At 36.1% G+C, this 18,047-nt stretch overlaps 1 protein-coding gene across 2 annotated transcripts in view; it reads right to left on the minus strand.

Moving 5' to 3' along the window:
- LOC106873238 (uncharacterized) overlaps nt 1-17,445 on the minus strand; it is a 142,856-nt gene extending 125,411 nt beyond the window's left edge. For both annotated transcript variants that reach the window (XM_014920510.3, XM_014920509.3), the window contains exon 1: nt 17,075-17,445. In XM_014920510.3, the coding sequence (XP_014775996.1) occupies nt 17,075-17,228 (154 nt within the window). In that variant the 5' untranslated portion in view covers nt 17,229-17,445. The remainder of the gene's footprint in view (nt 1-17,074) is intronic.
- Between the last annotated feature and the right edge of the window lie 602 nt (nt 17,446-18,047).

Genomic DNA, 18,047 nt, shown 5'->3' on the forward strand with positions numbered 1-18,047 from the left:
ATGTGACAGCAGCTGTTTGATAGTCCACAAGTTAACGGTGTTCAGACAGTGGATGAGAGCATATAAAATGCGTACATTTTGGACAGGCCCAGTCAATGGTACTTCAATGCCAGTAGAATTAATTTTAACCGGTCAATGCCTTCACCTCCCCAATAGCATGACAAGGTCAGGGATTCTTGGAGATTATCTATGAGCCCTAGCCCAAAAGTCCTCTGGAGTAGACCAGCCAGTTGATTTATCAATGTCCAGAGTTTCCTAGAGAACTTTTAACTACCACTAATCCACACGACCTCCTGCAGTACTTGACAGATAGCGGGCTGTAAGCACTTAATGACATTCCTGATGTCAAGTGTCCTGTTTGACTCACAACTTCAGCTCTGTTGTAGAGATGAGCTGTAGATAAACATATCTGACAAAAAGTAACCACAGCTGTTAACCGCCAAGAAATCACTGGAGATGTTACAACCCAACCTCAGTGCATATTCATGTATCATCAACTATAACATGCCCAGTCCTCAATGCAGTGAGTGGTGTCAGCAAATAAAGCACCTGAGCAGTGAAACATTTCCCTTCCTTACAAAATGGAAGGCACTCCAGTCTGATCAGATGTTATCTGGGGCAAGGCATGATGGTCAGGTGGTAAAAGTCAGAGACACATGTGTTTGCCAACTCTGCCTGACCTTTCAGATACAGCTTCCTTACAGTTCATTTCAGAGTAAGACTGGTCACTTTGCTCATCAGAGTTCCCCACTTGGAGATTTAGACCAAACCAGACTGAGCAATTTAGTCAGTCCATACATCCAGCAACCTACAATGCTGTAGGTCGATGTGGATCTTGCATCTGCAGGTACTGAACTACAGGCCTACTTTTAGTTGGATGGTTTAAGTTGTTGTTCTAAGGGACTGCTTCCCAGTCCCTTAGAACAAAACCTATTACTTCAGTATACTTGATAACCAATACTATGTTATTCGCATATGCCAATGCAGACTTACTGTATCCTACTTTATGTGGGATGCCCCTCAATGTCTCTAGTTTCCATATTAGTGATTAAAGAGTCAGTACATACAGAAGAGACAAGAGGACAACTCTGAAGAACTGAGCACATGATACTGAATGGTTCCAATAGAATGTTGTTCACCCTATCCACTGAGTAGATGTTCCTGTACATTGTGGTGATCCAGTCTCTGGAGACAGGACTGAAACTGACAACTATGAGGATAGTCATCAAGTTTTGATTGTTGACTCCATTGAGAAATTTTGGTTGACCCAAGTTCTAAATTGATCATGGACGATGATAACACTATATTCAAAAACCACAAGAGATCATTTCCAGATAGATATATTAATATTACTTGACAATATAAGGTAGTGAGCTGGCAGAATCAGTAGCATGCTGGGCAAAATGCTAAGCAGCATTTCATCCATCATTTCATTCCGAGTTCAAATTCCTCTGAGGACTTTGCCTTTCATCCTTTCAGGCTCGATAAAATGAATACCAGTTGAGCACTAAGGGCAATGTAATCAACTTGCACTCTCCCTTAATATCGTTGGCCCTGTGAAGAAATTTGAAACCAATATTACTTGAAAATAGATCTCTAACAGAACTAGAAAAATTAATCCAAATGTATAAATCTGGAAAAAGAGGTATCCAGTACAGTAAAACTAAAAATCGTCCCATAATAATGATTTCCAATAACGACACACAAGGCTATGGTTGATTAATTTAACTCTAGTACTAGAATGCGACAAGATTTATAGGTACCAAAAGATGAAAGCTATTTGACTTTGGCAAGACTTATAATCAGAAAAGTAAATGCAATTTGACACAACTCATTACATCTATCATCCACTACCATAACTATCATCATCATAACACGAAAACTAAGTAACACTAAAACTCTTAATACACAAAAACAGCACTATAAGATACTACACGTTACAGGCAATAAATAAACACATTGTGCAAAAACCAAAGCACTTTGTTTTGTAATGCAAGCATGCATTAGTAAACCCTTTATTGGTTGGATAATCTAGTCATTTCCTCAAGTCACTTCTTTCTGTCCTTATTGAATCCTAATCCATTTATTTCTCACCTTTCACCAGATATTTGTCATTTGGGTCCATGTATCACTTCTAGTCAACTTGACACTTAGGAAACAATTTCTCACTGAGACTTCACTGTCTTCACTTGAATTATTACAAATAATAGGATTCCTCTAATATATAAAAATCAACTGGTAGAATAAACATGACTGCATCTTCATATGTTGTTGAACAGAAGTTATTCCAAGAAGTTCAGTACAAAAGCTTACAAAGCTTGGATGGTAGATGTGAGAAGCCAGACAGGATATTTTGGCCAGATATGGCCAGTTTAAATGCTAAAGGGTTAAGGGCCACATTGAAAAGCATTGAGATGGAAACTACAGTATAACAGGCAGTAGCAAGTCATGGTACACTGAATAAGCAGGGTATAAGAATTATGGAGGTGTCAAATGTGAACAAAGTTAAACACACATGATGGCCTTTTAAAACTTTTATGTCCACCATCATAGAAGAGTAGTTATTTCTTAACCAAATATTTAGCTATTTGTCTTAATGTACATTTTAAGGGTTCTGTTTTGTTGGGGGTTTTTTTTAACATTTTATTTTGCAAGAAATACCTTAAAAAGAATGCATAAACAAACTAGTCAAAATAAATAAGAACTATAAATACAAACACTATATTTGTAGAGTGCTCACATTCCAATAGTTTTAAGCATATAGCCAAGAGTCAATTGAAGTAGTACACCCTGGTTTTAGAACCCGTTATTTTCAAGATTTACATAACCTTTCCCTTTTGTGTTTACCATCCATGTGACCTTAATACAACTAGCCATGTTTTACAGTCCTTATTGTTTATGATATTGGACCATGGATTACATAAGCTGATGTGCAATGTCTAATTCAAATGGAACAAGTATATGCCCTTACTGTCTCTTGACTTTCACTCAAGAGAGCAATACTGTTCCTAATGTTGCACAATCTAAGACAGTAAATGCATGTTAGAAAAATAAGACCGAAAGACTATTTAATATTGGGAAACAACTTCTAACTAGAAATTACAATAACTTTGATCACTGCCATAGTGATCAGCATTAAGAAAAGATTCAATCATAGCAATATAGAAAACACTGCATTTCACCAAATACAGTCAATACACTGCAAACCGAGATAATAGTCCATGGTGATTTTTTTAGATTTTCTAAATAACTACCCAAGGGATTTTGAAGAAAATTTACATGAGAGTACATTACACTATTTTTGGTTTGTATACAAAATTTAGTATTTGCAGTTTTTTTTAGCTTTTGTAGTAATCAACAATTTTCGTTTTTCAGGTGAACAGAATTAATAGTCCTAATATTGATTTCAAAAGATGGGGCGTGGAAAAGATCTTACAGAGTATGAGAGGGACCAGATTATAAGAGAAATATGCAAAGGTAAGTCTGCAGATGAAATGGCCAAGAAACTAGGTTGTTATGTGAAAACAATTCACAGATATTTAAAAAATCCCAAGTATTGGAATGAACGCAGTCACAGCGCGAGACATTTCCCATCTCAAGCGATGCTTACTTAAAAATCCTGGATGTACTAGTAAAGCTTTACTTGCAGACACTGGCATTGAAAATATCACCAAAACAACCAGAAATAAAGTAATTGGTATCTTTGCAAAAGAGAAGAAACCTGTGTGCAAGCCTCCATTGACTCCCCAACACAAAAAAGCTCAGTTAGAATGGGGTAGAATGTATAGGATGACTGATGTCAAGCATATTTTGTTCACTGACGAGTGCCGAGCCAAGCTACATGGGCCTGATGATTGGGCTATGGGATGGATGTTTTATGACAACCCCGCTCACATGCATTTACATCATCAGCAAGGGGGTGGAGGAGTCATGTTTTGGGCTGGAATCATGGGAGTGCCAGAAGGTGTGAAGATTAATGCTATCACATACTGTAACTTTATTAGAGATGTCCTTGTCCTAACTAACTGGCTGGATGAGCTCCCATTATCTGAGCTTAGCAAGGTTATTTTTATACACGATAAGGCCCCACCACATGCTGCTAAGAAAACCAAAGAGGTCCTCTCCTCATTGGGATTCAAAGGAGAAACTTTAATGTAGTGGCCAACCTGTTCTCCAGATTTGAATCGAATCGAAAACCTCTGGAGCATCGTCAAGTAAGGAAACACTTTGGAAGGCAATACAAGACTCTACTACCAAAACACTAACTGAATCCACTAACCACATTTTTGAGGTCATCAAACAAAATGGTTCATACACCAAACACTAATCATAGAGTCAAAGCTTCAGTGAATATGTTATTTATGTATTGTGTTGCTCAATGGTCCATTTGTGTCATATGAGTTATTTAAAATAATTGTTCTTGAAATAGTTGGTATTTCTATCCTTATAAATGATCAAAACAGTACGTGCTTATAACAGGACTATTATCGCAGTAGACCTGAAAAACAAGTATGCTAAATAATATGAAAACTAAGGCAGCTACATATGATAAATTTTGTATACAGACCAAAAACAGTGTACTGTGTTATCATGTAAATTTTCTTCAAAATCCCTCAGGACTTTATTTAGAAAGTCTAAAACCTCATGGACTATTATCTCGGTTCGCAGTGTATATCTACAAAGCTATCAAAAGACATGATTACAATGCACAAAGTAGTAATAGACTAAAATATGTGTACTTCATGAACAGCATCACTCTCCAAATTCTTATTCCATTCCTACCTGCTGCTTACTCTTAGCAGTGGTAATAGAAATGGAGAGATAATGTCATATAGAATAAAGAAGTCATGGGACAGTATGCATACAAAAGGGAATGGAGAGGTTTTATGCACAAAAAGAAAAAAAAAACATACAGAAACTACATATGTAGTTTTTTGTGGTTCTTTTTTTCCTGGTTCTTTTAAAGATAGGTATATACATTTAGCAAAGAAATAAATAGTGTAATTAATAAAGAAAGAGGGTAAATGGAAGAATTAAGCAACTAATATTCAACATATCTGAACATTGTTAAAGGTACACAAATTAGCAGAAGAATATGTTTCTTCAAGGAATAAACTAAAAACATAAACCTGGCAGTTTGCTGCGCTTGAAAAGACACATCAAGCTAAGTAAAAGCGTGGTTGCCCTTGCATACAGGCTCATCTCTTGCAGCCCGCTTCAGCTGAGAATCCCTAATCTCACGGGCTTGTAAGTGCTGGTGCCATGTAAAAAGCACCCATTTCACTCTGTAAAGTGGTTGGCATTAGGAAGGGCATCCAGCTATACAAACCACACCAAAACAATCATGGAGCCTGAACAGCCCTTCAGCTGGTCAGCTTCTATCGAACTATCTGACCCATTCCAACCCAGAAAACATATGTTAAATGATGATGATGATAAAGGATAAGAATATCATAATGGTAATAAAGAGTTTCAAGGTACAAATGAGCAGAAATGAGTCTCTACCAATCAATGATGTCCAGTTACAAGGCATGGGCAAGTTTGATTAAGTGAGGTCTCCCACTTTTCTCACTCACAAAAATCAAGAATGAAACTGAGAGGGGTATTAACTAGTATGTGTTACTTTCATATGATTAACACCCAGCCTATTTTCCTGGGAGGTAAAGCTCTGAAGTGTGATCCATATTTTTTAAGCACTGCTATTCTCACTTCTCTATGAAGTGAGGATCTTTATCATTTAGCAGCATGTGGCATATACTGTTTAGAAGAATATTGTAGGCTTATCATATTGGTTAAGTGCAGGTCTGATCCCCAAACACACTAGTCTATGAAGCTACAGAACTCAAAACTGCTTAGATCCAGTTTTTTCCATACCTGTTGGCATTCACCAGATGCATTTTATCCAACTTCCTACACAATTTAACAGCACTGTGTTAAACAGTAAGTGGTAGCAGCTGCAAGTCATTAAAGCAGACCTCACACTGACCACCATGCCAACTGGCTATGGCCTTTTCTGATCACTATTACAACTACTTTCAAATTGTGCTTAATATAGTCATCAACAAATGACAGTGGATGTTTGGGACTTAGGTTCAACTGAAAGCAAATATTGATGTAACTCAAAAGTAATGTTTTAACCCTGTCAAATGTAATCCTTATTTATCCACATTGCTCTGAATTAATCATGCATTATTTCAAAGCTTCGAGATTTCAAAATATGTGCTTATTTACCTTTAGAATGGCATTGTATGGTAGACGTGAGAAGCCAGATCTGGCCAGTTTGAACATAAAACAGACAGGATATTTTGGATAGATATGGCCAGTTTAATTGCTAAAGGGTTAACGGCCACATTGAGAAACAACAGCCTAACAGGAGATAACAAGTCATGGTACACTGAATAAGCAGGGTGTAAGACTATGAAGGTGTCAAATGTGAATAAATTTAATATATGTAAAGGCACAGGAGTAGCTTTGTAGTAAAAAGTATGCTTCCCAACAACATGGTCTTGGGTTCAGTCCCACCATGTGGCACCTTGAGCAAATAGCTTCTACTATAGCTCCAGACTGACCAAAGCCTTGTGAGTGAAATTGATAGACAGAAACTGAAAGAAACTCTGCATGTGTGTGTGTGTGTGTGTGTGTGTGTGTGTGTGTGTGTTACTGTCTCCTTGCAAAGCAGCACATGATAATTGTGAACAAATGTCAGTGTCATGCATGCAGCATTCTTTGTCCCCTATCTTCTGTGAAAAACACATCCAGTCAATGGGGAAACAGTACCTTACTTGAAAACAGGTGAAATGTTGGCAACGGGAAGAGCATCCAGCTGCAGCAAATCTACCCCAACAAATTCCATTCAACCCATGCAAGTATGATAAAGTGAATATTAAAACAATGATTGTGAACAAGCCTAAAAATGAATATGGTATTAAAAAAGTGGATTGTTTGCAAGAAGTTGAATTAGAATAACATTGTGTATTCAGAGTAAACAGTGAGTACATCATAAATACAATAGGATATATAATAGGCTGAGAAGGAACAAGAATTTTATGTGCAACAGTTAGAATGATGTAGCAAACTGAATAGGCAGTCATTAGTAGAACACCAAGGCCTATTCAGTTGGCTTGTTGATAATAATATGTAAGTTCTCTTATCTATGTGATATAGTTAGTGATGGTTAACAGCTATTGACAGCATTATGTGAAGCTTGGAGGAACAATGGTTGAGAGGTTCAGGTACTAGATTACTAACTGCATGATCATAAGTTCAGAATTGACACCTGTCAAGTTGTGCTTCTGAACAAAATACAGACTGCATTTCTACATTACAACTGAAGAGTTAGCAATACATTACATTACAACTGAAAAGGCGCAGGAGTGGCTGTGTGGTAAGTAGCTTGCTTACCAACCACATGGTTCTGGGTTCAGTGCCACTGCGTGGCATCTTGGGCAAGTGTCTTCTACTATAGCCTCGGGCCAACCAAAGCCTTGTGAGTGGATTTGGTAGATGGAAACTGAAAGAAGCCTGTTATATATATGTATATATATATATATACATATATGTGTGTGTGTATGTTTGTGTGTCTGTGTTTGTCCCCCCAACATCACTTGACAACCGATGATGTGCTTACGTCCCCGTAACTTAGCGGTTTGGCAAAAGAGACCAATAGAATAAGTACTAGGCTTACAAAGAATAAATCCTGGGGTCGATTTGCTCAACTAAAGGCGGTGCTCCAGCATGGCCACAGTCAAATGATTGAAACAAGTAAAAGAGTAATAGGAAAAAAAAAATCTAAGTGTAAAAACAATTGGCGCTGTATGCACGGCTTTGTTGTTAAAACCATGCCTACAAAACTACAGGGATTCAGGCTTGGCCCCACTGAGTGGCACCTTAAGCAAAATATCTTCTACTATAGCTCTGGATTGACTAATGCCCTCTTGGTGAAATTTGGTGGATGGAAACTATATGAAGCCTTTGTGTGTGTGTATGTTTATATTTATACCCTATAACTTAATGATTCAATAAAATCCACTAAACCCTTAAAAGAAGTGCTCCAACCTGGCTGCAGTCCAAAGAGTGAAACCAGACAAAGTATAGATAAACCACTCTACCAAGACAAGTATACATGGCTTTACATAGAAAAGTACTAAAGAATGACAATGGTCTAAGGTTGGAGAGAAAAAAGACCTGTTTACTCTGTTGATAACAACAGGGCTCTATTAAAATAGAGCAGACAATATGAAGCATATTTAAAAAATATGATGCTGCATGGCAATAAAAAATGAGCAGATGTCGAGAATCTGCAGTGAGCAGAGAAAAATAAGTTTAGCATGACATGGAATATGCAATAATGGTTGATACTTAACATCAGTTTTGAGACAATGTCTTCCTACATCCTGTCAGACATTACTGGCTAAATGAATTGCATCTAACTTCCTGCTAGTTTTGCTCCTTACTACTCTTTCTTGTACTCGTAACAAACCTGTTGCTTACCTCTGTATCCCTAACTATTTCTACAACTCCACTACCATGTTGTCTGCTATTTGCTGATATGGTCAAAAGTTTTTTTTGTATAGTCTCTGCTGCCCTCAATATTAGAATTTACTTTGGCTCTAATTGAAAATTATTCCTAAGAAAGGGATCTTTTAATTTTCATACCTTCCTTCTAAATATAATTTTGCTTGCTTACTTCTTTTTTTTTTTTAACCTAAAATTGCCAATCTCTAACCTGTTTGAAAATAATATGGATATTTAATTTGTCAGGCTGATAACAAAAATGCAAATAAATTGTAAATCTGAAGTCAAAACATAACACCAAAAACTTTGCTTGCAGTACAATAGTTAAGTGACACTTTTCACTATATAGCTTAATGGTTATAATTATTCAGAGCATAATTAGAATTATAAGGCATCACCCACACTTCCAATTCATTAGTGGGTGTATACAAAATAACTGCTACCGATATGGATAGGTAATATGAAGAATTGAACACTAGGTAAAAAAAGAAAGCTATGAATTGGTGATGGAAGGCCTCCAATAGAATTAGATCAAAGTCCTAGTAGATCAGAAACAAGTACATTGAACCTCACACAGTGACATAAGATGCAGACAGATGGTATCTTACAAATGTTTCTGCCCAGCATGGGAAAACAGACAATGACTTTTTCTTTGTTATTTAGTTCAAGAAGAACTATTACAAATTCTCTTAAACTGATTACCATTACGTAGTTGATGTTGATGCTCAGTTTGAATTTTTGCAGTCTATGTCTGTAAGGAATATGAGATCAAAGCAGGTTGTATTTTTGAGAAGAAACAACTGGATGAATTATAAGTGCAAGATTTGGAGAGGACAATGACAAAGATGGTGCATAAGTTCAGAAGAGAAGGAAGAAATGCAGTTGTAATAGAGATGAGAAAGATGTAGTACGTCAGTGGTGTACTGCTTGTAGCTGAATTGCTACCATGAAAAATTGAAAGGCTTAGCATTTGTAGCATGACTGAGGTTTTAGTAGTAGTGATATTGACGATGATGAACCTAACATGACAAAAATTAAACAGGAATTAACATTCTCAAAAGATTAAATCTGCTAATATACAAAACAAAGCACAATGTCCAGAAATGAAGACTTGTAACTTCAGCTGCAGTTCACTTCAATTGTAACATGTGATACAGTACTGGAATTCCAACCAGCTTTGATGTTTATACAAACACATCAAAATTCATTGTGATAACTCATAGAATCAATCACATATTTCAATATAACTAGTACTTATTTTATTGAGCTGTGAAGTGAGAAACTAAAGTGTAATCTGGCAGCATTTATTTTAAGATGTAAACAAAATGACTACTTTTTTAAAAAACAAAAATTCATCAAGTGCAAGACAGCAATTGTGACATTTGTCCATCAGCTTAGATTGGTGAAATCAACGTGACTGAAGTTCAGCTTAAATAATCCCTTTTAGACTGTCATGATCATCTCATGGGCATGGGTTAGACAGTTTGACTGAAACTGGTAAGCTGGAAGGCTGCACCAAGTCCCGGTCTGATTTGGTATGGTTTCTACAGCTGGATGCCCTTCCTAATGCCAACCACTCCAAAGAGTATAATGGGTGCTTTTTACGTGCCACCAGCACGAGTGCCAGTTACATGACACCAGCATTTGCTATGACTATGATTTCATTTGGCTTGATGAATCTTTTCAAGCACAGCATATCACAGAAGGTCTTGTTTCATAAAAGAATATACAAACTTTCTGATGCTGAATCTTTTTCTCCATTGTGATTAATTTCAACATGAAAACATGAAAACAAAGCACTTGGTATCAAGTAAAAGAGAAAAATGAGTTCACCACATTCACAACAGCCTAGATGGTGTGACTTAAATCTGAATTATGCCTGCAGCACGAGAACTCAGGTTCTGACAATAAAGGCAAAACAAAACAGTAACAAAATGTTATGTTGAAAATCTTGTCGTCATGTCTTTATCGAGCAGTCCTGTGGTATACAGATAGTTGACTGAATGAGACAGAACTCAAGATCCATCTTTCAAGTCATACTGTCTCCCCATCTTTCTGAGGAACCATACAACACACTCCAACATGCAATGTTGATTTGTAAGGAGTGCAGTGTGATAGCATGAATATATTGCACTCTTTCCACTGTTCAGTGCGTCTCTGTACACGAGCAGATTCTGATGAAGGTCATAGTGAAGATGAGCTTCAATTAGTGGAGGACAGATCCTCTGCACATATTGTTAGCAGTGTGCATTACAGTACAGTCTGTGAGGCTACTGAAGCTATTGATGTTGCAGCTATTTTAGTGTAATGTGTTCTTTAAGTTTATCTTATCTGAGGTACAGTCTTTAGGATGTTACAGAAGTGCTCTAGAGTGTTGTGTATGGATGTTTGAAGGTGGTTTTTCATGTAATGAGAGGGACTGGAGGTTGAAGTTTGTTGCAATGACAAACAGTGTTTTTCATTTTTGTTTTAATATGTAGGAAGTTTGTATACAATTTGCTATAATGCACAGTGCACCATTTTGAGGTTTTCATAGAGATCGAGGTCTCAGGCAGGATTAGCACAGTCCATGTTCGATCTAATATATTATTTGTACACCACTTTTTTAACGAGGTGGCATCAAAAAGTTCCTGGACTAGTTCTGTAGCATGCCAATAAATGGCAGTATATGGTTGTGTGTGCAGTGAGAGCTAGTAGTGACCTTCATAAGGCAGTGTGCTGAGTGACATTGCAGTGTTTACTTCACAAGTTGTGAAATTTGTGATCACATGTATGTTGTAGTCTGCAATTTTGTCATGGACAGGAACAAAGAGCTGTGAAATTTTGCATTAAACTTGGGAAGTCTATTTCAGAGACATTGAACATGCTTCAGCAAGCTAACGGTAACAAAGCAATGGGCCGTATGGAATGTGTCGAGTGGCCTGGGCACTTCAAAAGCAAAAGAACATCTTTGGAAGACTATGAGTGATCTGAAAGACCTGCCATGACCATCACCCCTGAAAATGTGGTATTGTGCATCAAGAATTCATCCCCCAGGGTCAGACTGTCAATTGAGAGTTCTACTGCGTTGTTTTGAAACATCTGAAGAAGAACATTCAGTGAAAAGCAACCAGATCTGTAGAATGTGAAGAATTGGATTCTTCATGACAATAATGCACCCTGTCACCAAGCTCTCCTCACCAAAAACAACATGTTATCACTTCCACACCTGCCCTATTCAGCTCCTGCAGATGTCCATCACTTCCCCAAGATAAAAATGCAGCTCAAAGGTCACCGTTTTAACACTGTTGTTGAGATCCAGAGCAAATTGCAGATCCTTGACTCACTAACAGAAAACAACTTCCAGGACGAATTCCAAAAGTAGCAGAAATGTTGAAACTGGTGACTATTTTGAAGGAGATGATATTAAAACTTGGGTAAATAAGTTGTTTTTTTTTTTTAAAACATAACTAGTCTGGGAACCTTTTGATACTACCTCATATTTTTTTCTGTTTGCCAAGTGTGACACCTGTAATTGCTCTAAGTATGTCTATACTTTGTTTTGATTTATTCACTATCCTCTGTGCATGTTGTAAATGTTGTGTGATGTTATCTGCATGTGAAACTTTTGTAGAGCTGTGGGAAAGTATAAGTTAAAAAGAGTGGGTAAAAAGATAGGTCCTTGGAGCAATTTAAGTGGGGAAATTACAGATTCTCAAAGAGTTGGTCATGTACACTACAAAGATCTAGCAGCAAGATAATATTTTGTGTTGATTCTTGCAAGTGAATAGTGAGGATGGAGTTGAAAGCATTGTTAATGTTGACAGTAATCAGAATAGTACTTGTGGAAAGTTTTATCCTGTTGAAACCATCAAGCACTTTCTATTTCTCAGTATTATAGTGACTGAGTATAGAGGCCCGATTCCATATTGTATTTTTGGCAAAAGGGATGTCTAAGTCAATGATGTCAAGGATTAGCCTTTCTAAAACTTTTGAGTGAGCATAGGTGAGTAATGGATCTGTCAATTAGGTTTTTGCTGGGCTTTAGTATTGCTAGCACCATTTGAACGTGATTGTTACCAACATCGCCTTCCTGGCACGTGTAAAGACATTCGAGCGAGATTGTTGCCAGTGTTGCTGGATTGGCTCCTGTGCAGGTGGCACGCAAAATACACCATTTTGAGCGTGGTTGTTGCCAGTACCGCCTGACTGACCTTCATGCCGGTGGCACGTAAAAGCACCCACTACACTCTCGGAGTGGTTGGCGTTAGGAAGGGCATCCAGCTGTAGGAACTCTGCCAAATCACATTGGAGCCTGGTGTAGCCACCTGGTCCACCAGTCCTCAGTCAAATCGTCCAACCCATGCTAGCATGGAAAGCGGATGTTAAACAATGATGATGATCCTTTTCAGATTAGGAGATTTTTTCTGTAATTACAAGTAGTTGCAGAAAGTGTGGAATGAAGTGATTGATTCAATTTCTAGGTGTTTTTAGCTGTTAGTGCTTTTTGTACAGGCCTGAATCATTTGAGATCTTAGACATCTGTATTGTTTTCTGGGTCTCTGATGAAAGGGTTCAAAGTTGTGGTTGAGGTGGAATGAGCATATGTTTTTGTTTATTTTCCTGTCTTCTTTGCATACTTTTTGAGTTCAGATTTTTGAGAAGTATCTAAGGGCAGTGTTTGTTTGATGTTGCAGCCAGGACATATTATTTGAAATTGTTACTGTGGTCAGTGTGACCTTTGTTATCAAATCATTTTGATTATGTTACTGTTTTACTGTTAGTTTTGTGATTCATGTTGGAACTGAATGTGTTACCACTTTCATTTTTCTATGGTTTACTAATTATTTTCATTATTAAAAGGAAGATCCATCCTTCTAATCATACTGTCTCCCCATCTTTCTGAGCAACTGACCATACAACACACTCCAACATGCAATGTTGATTTGTAAGGAGTGCAGTGTGATAGCATGAATATATTGCACTCTTTCCACTGTTCAGTGCGTTTCTGTACACGAGCAGATTCTGATGAAGGTCATAGTGAAAATGGACTTCAATTAGTGGAGGACAGTTCCTCTGCACATATTGTTAGCAGTGTGCATTACAATACAGTCTGTGAGGCTACTGAAGCTATTGATGTTGCAGCTATTTTAGTGTAATGTGTTCTTTAAGTTTATCTTAGATGAGGTAGAATAATAGTCTTTAGGATGTTACAGAAGTGCTCTAGAGTGTTGTGTATGTGTATGGATGTTTGAAGATGGTTTTTCATCTAGTGAGAGGGATAGTGGATTGTTAAATCACGGACAAAAAGCCTTGCAATATTTGAGTTCAGCTCCCACTAAGGTCAACTTTGCTTCTCATTCCTCCAAGAATGTTAAAGTATCATTCAAGTACTTGAGTCAATATACAATTCTCCTCCACCAAATTCCAGAATTAGTAGATTAGAATAAGTTAGAACAGCAGACAATATGCCTAGTGCCCAGGTTCTAATCATTCTGAGTTCAAATCCTGCAGAGGTCAACATTGTCCTTTCATCTATCAAGAGTCAATAAAATACCAATCAAGCACTGATATTTTTTAGCACAAGGCTGAATGATAACTGTTTCTAATTCCCTGCCCAAATATTTCTGGTTATATGCCAGAAACTTGTGGGGAGGGGACAAGAAGCAATTATTATTAAGGTGGTAAACTGGCAGAATTGTACCAGAAAATATGCTTTGTGTCATTTCTTCCAGCTCTTTACATTCTTAGTTAAATCTTGCCGAGATCAATGGAGCATTTCATTCTTCCTGGGTTGATGAAATACCATTGACCCCAGCAATGCACTGGCTGTGTGCCCATATTAGAAACAGTTATTATTACTGTTATTATAACCATTGCAAAAATGGTTACGATGAATGGAACTACCTTAAACATATACCTATACATGAGAGAACAGCTTGTGCTCTTCGCAGTCAGGATAATCATGGCTCTGTGGGGTACCTTGAATGGCCAAAATAGGAGGCTCTCCTGTATCAGGACTGCATCACCTATGTATTTACATATGTTTACCATGTATACTTTTCATCTCATTTCTCCCTACCTCTCTCACCATCTGCCTATTTTTTTTTATCTCACCAATCACATGCAAACTCCCTACACAAATTGTAACTCATCTTTGTAATGTCTTCCTCATCTGATGCTCCTGTGGCAAATAAATCATTATTATTACTACTACTACTCTTATTGTGTTATTTTCTTGTTTAGTTTTTGATTTTGGCTTTTATTTCGGTAATGACTAAGTGTCAGATTAAAGAAGTAAATGACTGTTTACACACAGGTGATAAGATTATGTTGCAGACCAATTAATCTATTTTATAGTAATAAGGAAAAAAATTCGTATCACATACTGAAAAATTGCTAGTGACAAATAAAACCAATATCGTATTGCAGATATAATAATCAATGAAAACGTGATTAAAACAAAAAGCAGATGCTTTTGTATTTTAATTGCAATCCAGGTGAAGGACATTTGAAGCTTTTGCACGTCGATCAAATCTAGATACTGTCGAGTCAAAATCGAAAATGCTTGCCTTCAATTAACCCATAAAGAATGATTTTGCAGTCTCTGTTTCTTTCTTTCTTTCTTTCTCTCTCTCTCTCTCTCTCGCACACACACACACACATATACAATGAATTTTTTAAAGTTTCAAAAAGTGGCCATCGAATCAATGAATGAATTAAAATTTGAGGATCAATTTTGAATCTGGAGATTTGTGAATTCAGAAAATATGACAACATATGTAATTTAATTTCTAAATAAAATTCTACAAGAGAGATAATAAAGACAATTCTATTATAATTAATAAATAATTAATGGTCAGTATCGTGTGAATATCGAATTACAACATTTGGTTCCAAGCTAGTAATTATGCATTCGTTAATAGAATACAATACACAAAACAATAATTATGAATATTCAAATTTTAAAAATTCTCTCCAACTTTCTATTTTGAATAAGGTTTTTTTTTTGTTTTTTGCTAAAAAAAAAATTGTTTCAATTTTCAAAACCAAGACAAATTATGGGTAGAAACAAGAAGCTGATCAAATGTTTATATCATGGTCATAGCTAACCTTGAGTAAATGACCTAACAACGAACGAATAACCAATTGGATATTTTTATAGGACTCATAACTACTTAGTTAAATCATGGCTAATTAATCCATTAGTATTTAATAGAGATATGGCTTATTTTTAAACCACACTAAAATAACAACACTTCATTATTATTTTACCTGTATTTAAATAGACAAGTTCCTCTTCCTTTATTTGCATTTAAATTCGACAGCAGTGACCACTTTTGAGTTCAACTACACTAAACAGTAGCAAAAGAAGCATTACAGTACCTGGATTGCGATTTATATCTCAATTTAAATACTAAGAATTGTGTTTGCTGCAGGTAGGGAATGACCTAAGAGGGATAGCTGTAATAAGGCATGGTAGTGGCTACAATGGGCCGCAACCGCCAATCAACATATGTTTGGATTCAGTTATGTAGGTAAATAGTTTAGCATATTAAGATTGTTTTCTTTTAGAAAATTAAAAGATTTTCTAATAGATGAATAATCCTAATATATTTCAATAACTTTCTTCAATCTCTTCACCTTATAGTATTTTTTAAAATTCGGTTTTCAGTAACTAGATAAACTAACACGATTACTAATGAATCAATGTTTTCATAGCAAAATATTGTTTACCTGAAAATGCATTTATATGTAAATTGAAGTTCAAAGAATTAGAGTTGAAATATCTAAAACATGTAAATGAAGTGAGCTGGAATAGGTAGGAGCTGGGATTCCAAATCAAGTTATAAATAAAGCAAGTGCAGCAATTATATCTCCTGTTCAATGCAAGTCAAATATGCAAACAGAACTCTTTTTGAAACGATATTTAACTGATTACAAGATATCGAACGAAAGACGAAATAGTTTCATAAACATTGCACAACACACGCAGATACATACTTAGAGATTACGTTCTTCATCTGGAGATGAGCTGAATTTGCAACACAATTGAAACCTTAACATTAAAAAGATGCTAAATATTTTCATACCTTGTGAAAAGGGTATTCGAAATAACACAGGTAACAAGTCAACAGTTATTATACTATTTCGTTTTTTAAAATAAAAACACGCAAAACAAAATATTAGAATGCTGTTTAAAATAACCCTCAATACAAATATATCTACACAAATAACTTGAAATCGTGCAATAGTGGTTTGATAGAACACTTTAGCATCGTTTGTTTTCTTAACAACAAATAATCCAGCTTGTCGATAAAAGCATTCACTTCGTAAAACGAAGTAAAACGTAACTAAATTAATTGAAATCATTTGAATGCGATTATATCATTTACAAACTCTATTTAAGATGCACTTTGGTTTAAATTAGTAAATGAATCCTTATTTACATTGTTACTTTCAATTCATAAGGTAGGTATGCTTAATTACACGCGCAGTTTGTTAGAATAACAGAGATGTGTAAAGAAAATTACTAACGTATGCTTGCAAACGAGAAGGGAAGTCGGCACCATTTACTTACCTTTTTTCAAGACTTTTAGCCATAAATCGACTATCTTCTTATGATGCGCTTTATGATGAATAATCCATAATGACATACTTTGAATGCCATCTTGCGTGTTGTTAACAGCATGTAGTTTTCTTTCAACACTTTCTTCATTCAAGGATGACGCCATGTTTGGTGTTTACTCCAGCAACAACACAGCTTTCAGGTTAATTTTAATAATCACCGACTGACTGCACTAGTAATATTCCCTACCATACAATAAAGAAGCATTGTAGCTTCGAAGAATATTTTTAAAAATTCAAATAACTTAATAATATTAAAATTACTTTCTTCAATAAACTTATTGTTTCACACATTTAAGTAGTCCGCCATATTGGAATTGTAGTAGTTACTTCGGCAGTTTCCGGAGAAAATATCAGTTTCGTTATATTTTAATAAAGAGTAAAGAAAATTTATATAATATATTTATTTAAGCGTCTTTTTTTATTATAAATCATATTCAATCTAAAAAATTAAATTTCAATCATTTTCAGTCTGCGAGAGCTATTACGTCATGAATCTCAAATCGACCCATAAGAAATGCTAGCTGGCAGCTATATATAAATCAGTCAGACGCATGGTGCTTGTCACTTCGTCCTGTTATTTGGAGCGGGTCTTCAGAATAGGTTTCAGAAGAAAAGAAAAATAACCGAACTATGCGAAACTATTACAGATCATTGAATTTAAATGTATTTTCCACAAATTTGGGAATTGCGGCTTCTAATATATATTAAAAAAAAGTTTCCAAGTTAGATGCCAAAGATAAGATACAAACTGCGTGTGGGTGTTCTCTTTAAACTTCAGACAATCGCATGAGGATGTTTTAGTTGGATTCTACTGATGGCTGGTTATGTTCTCAATTAGTTCTTTTAACTCCGAGCCAGAAAACTGTCCTAAGGAACTTCTGGATGCATGGAGAAGGAAGCATGGCCAAACGGAGGTATGGAAT

The sequence above is a fragment of the Octopus bimaculoides genome, chromosome 2, assembly GCF_046866305.1.
Source record: "Octopus bimaculoides isolate indiv1 chromosome 2, ASM4686630v1, whole genome shotgun sequence".
NCBI lineage: Eukaryota > Metazoa > Mollusca > Cephalopoda > Octopoda > Octopodidae > Octopus > Octopus bimaculoides.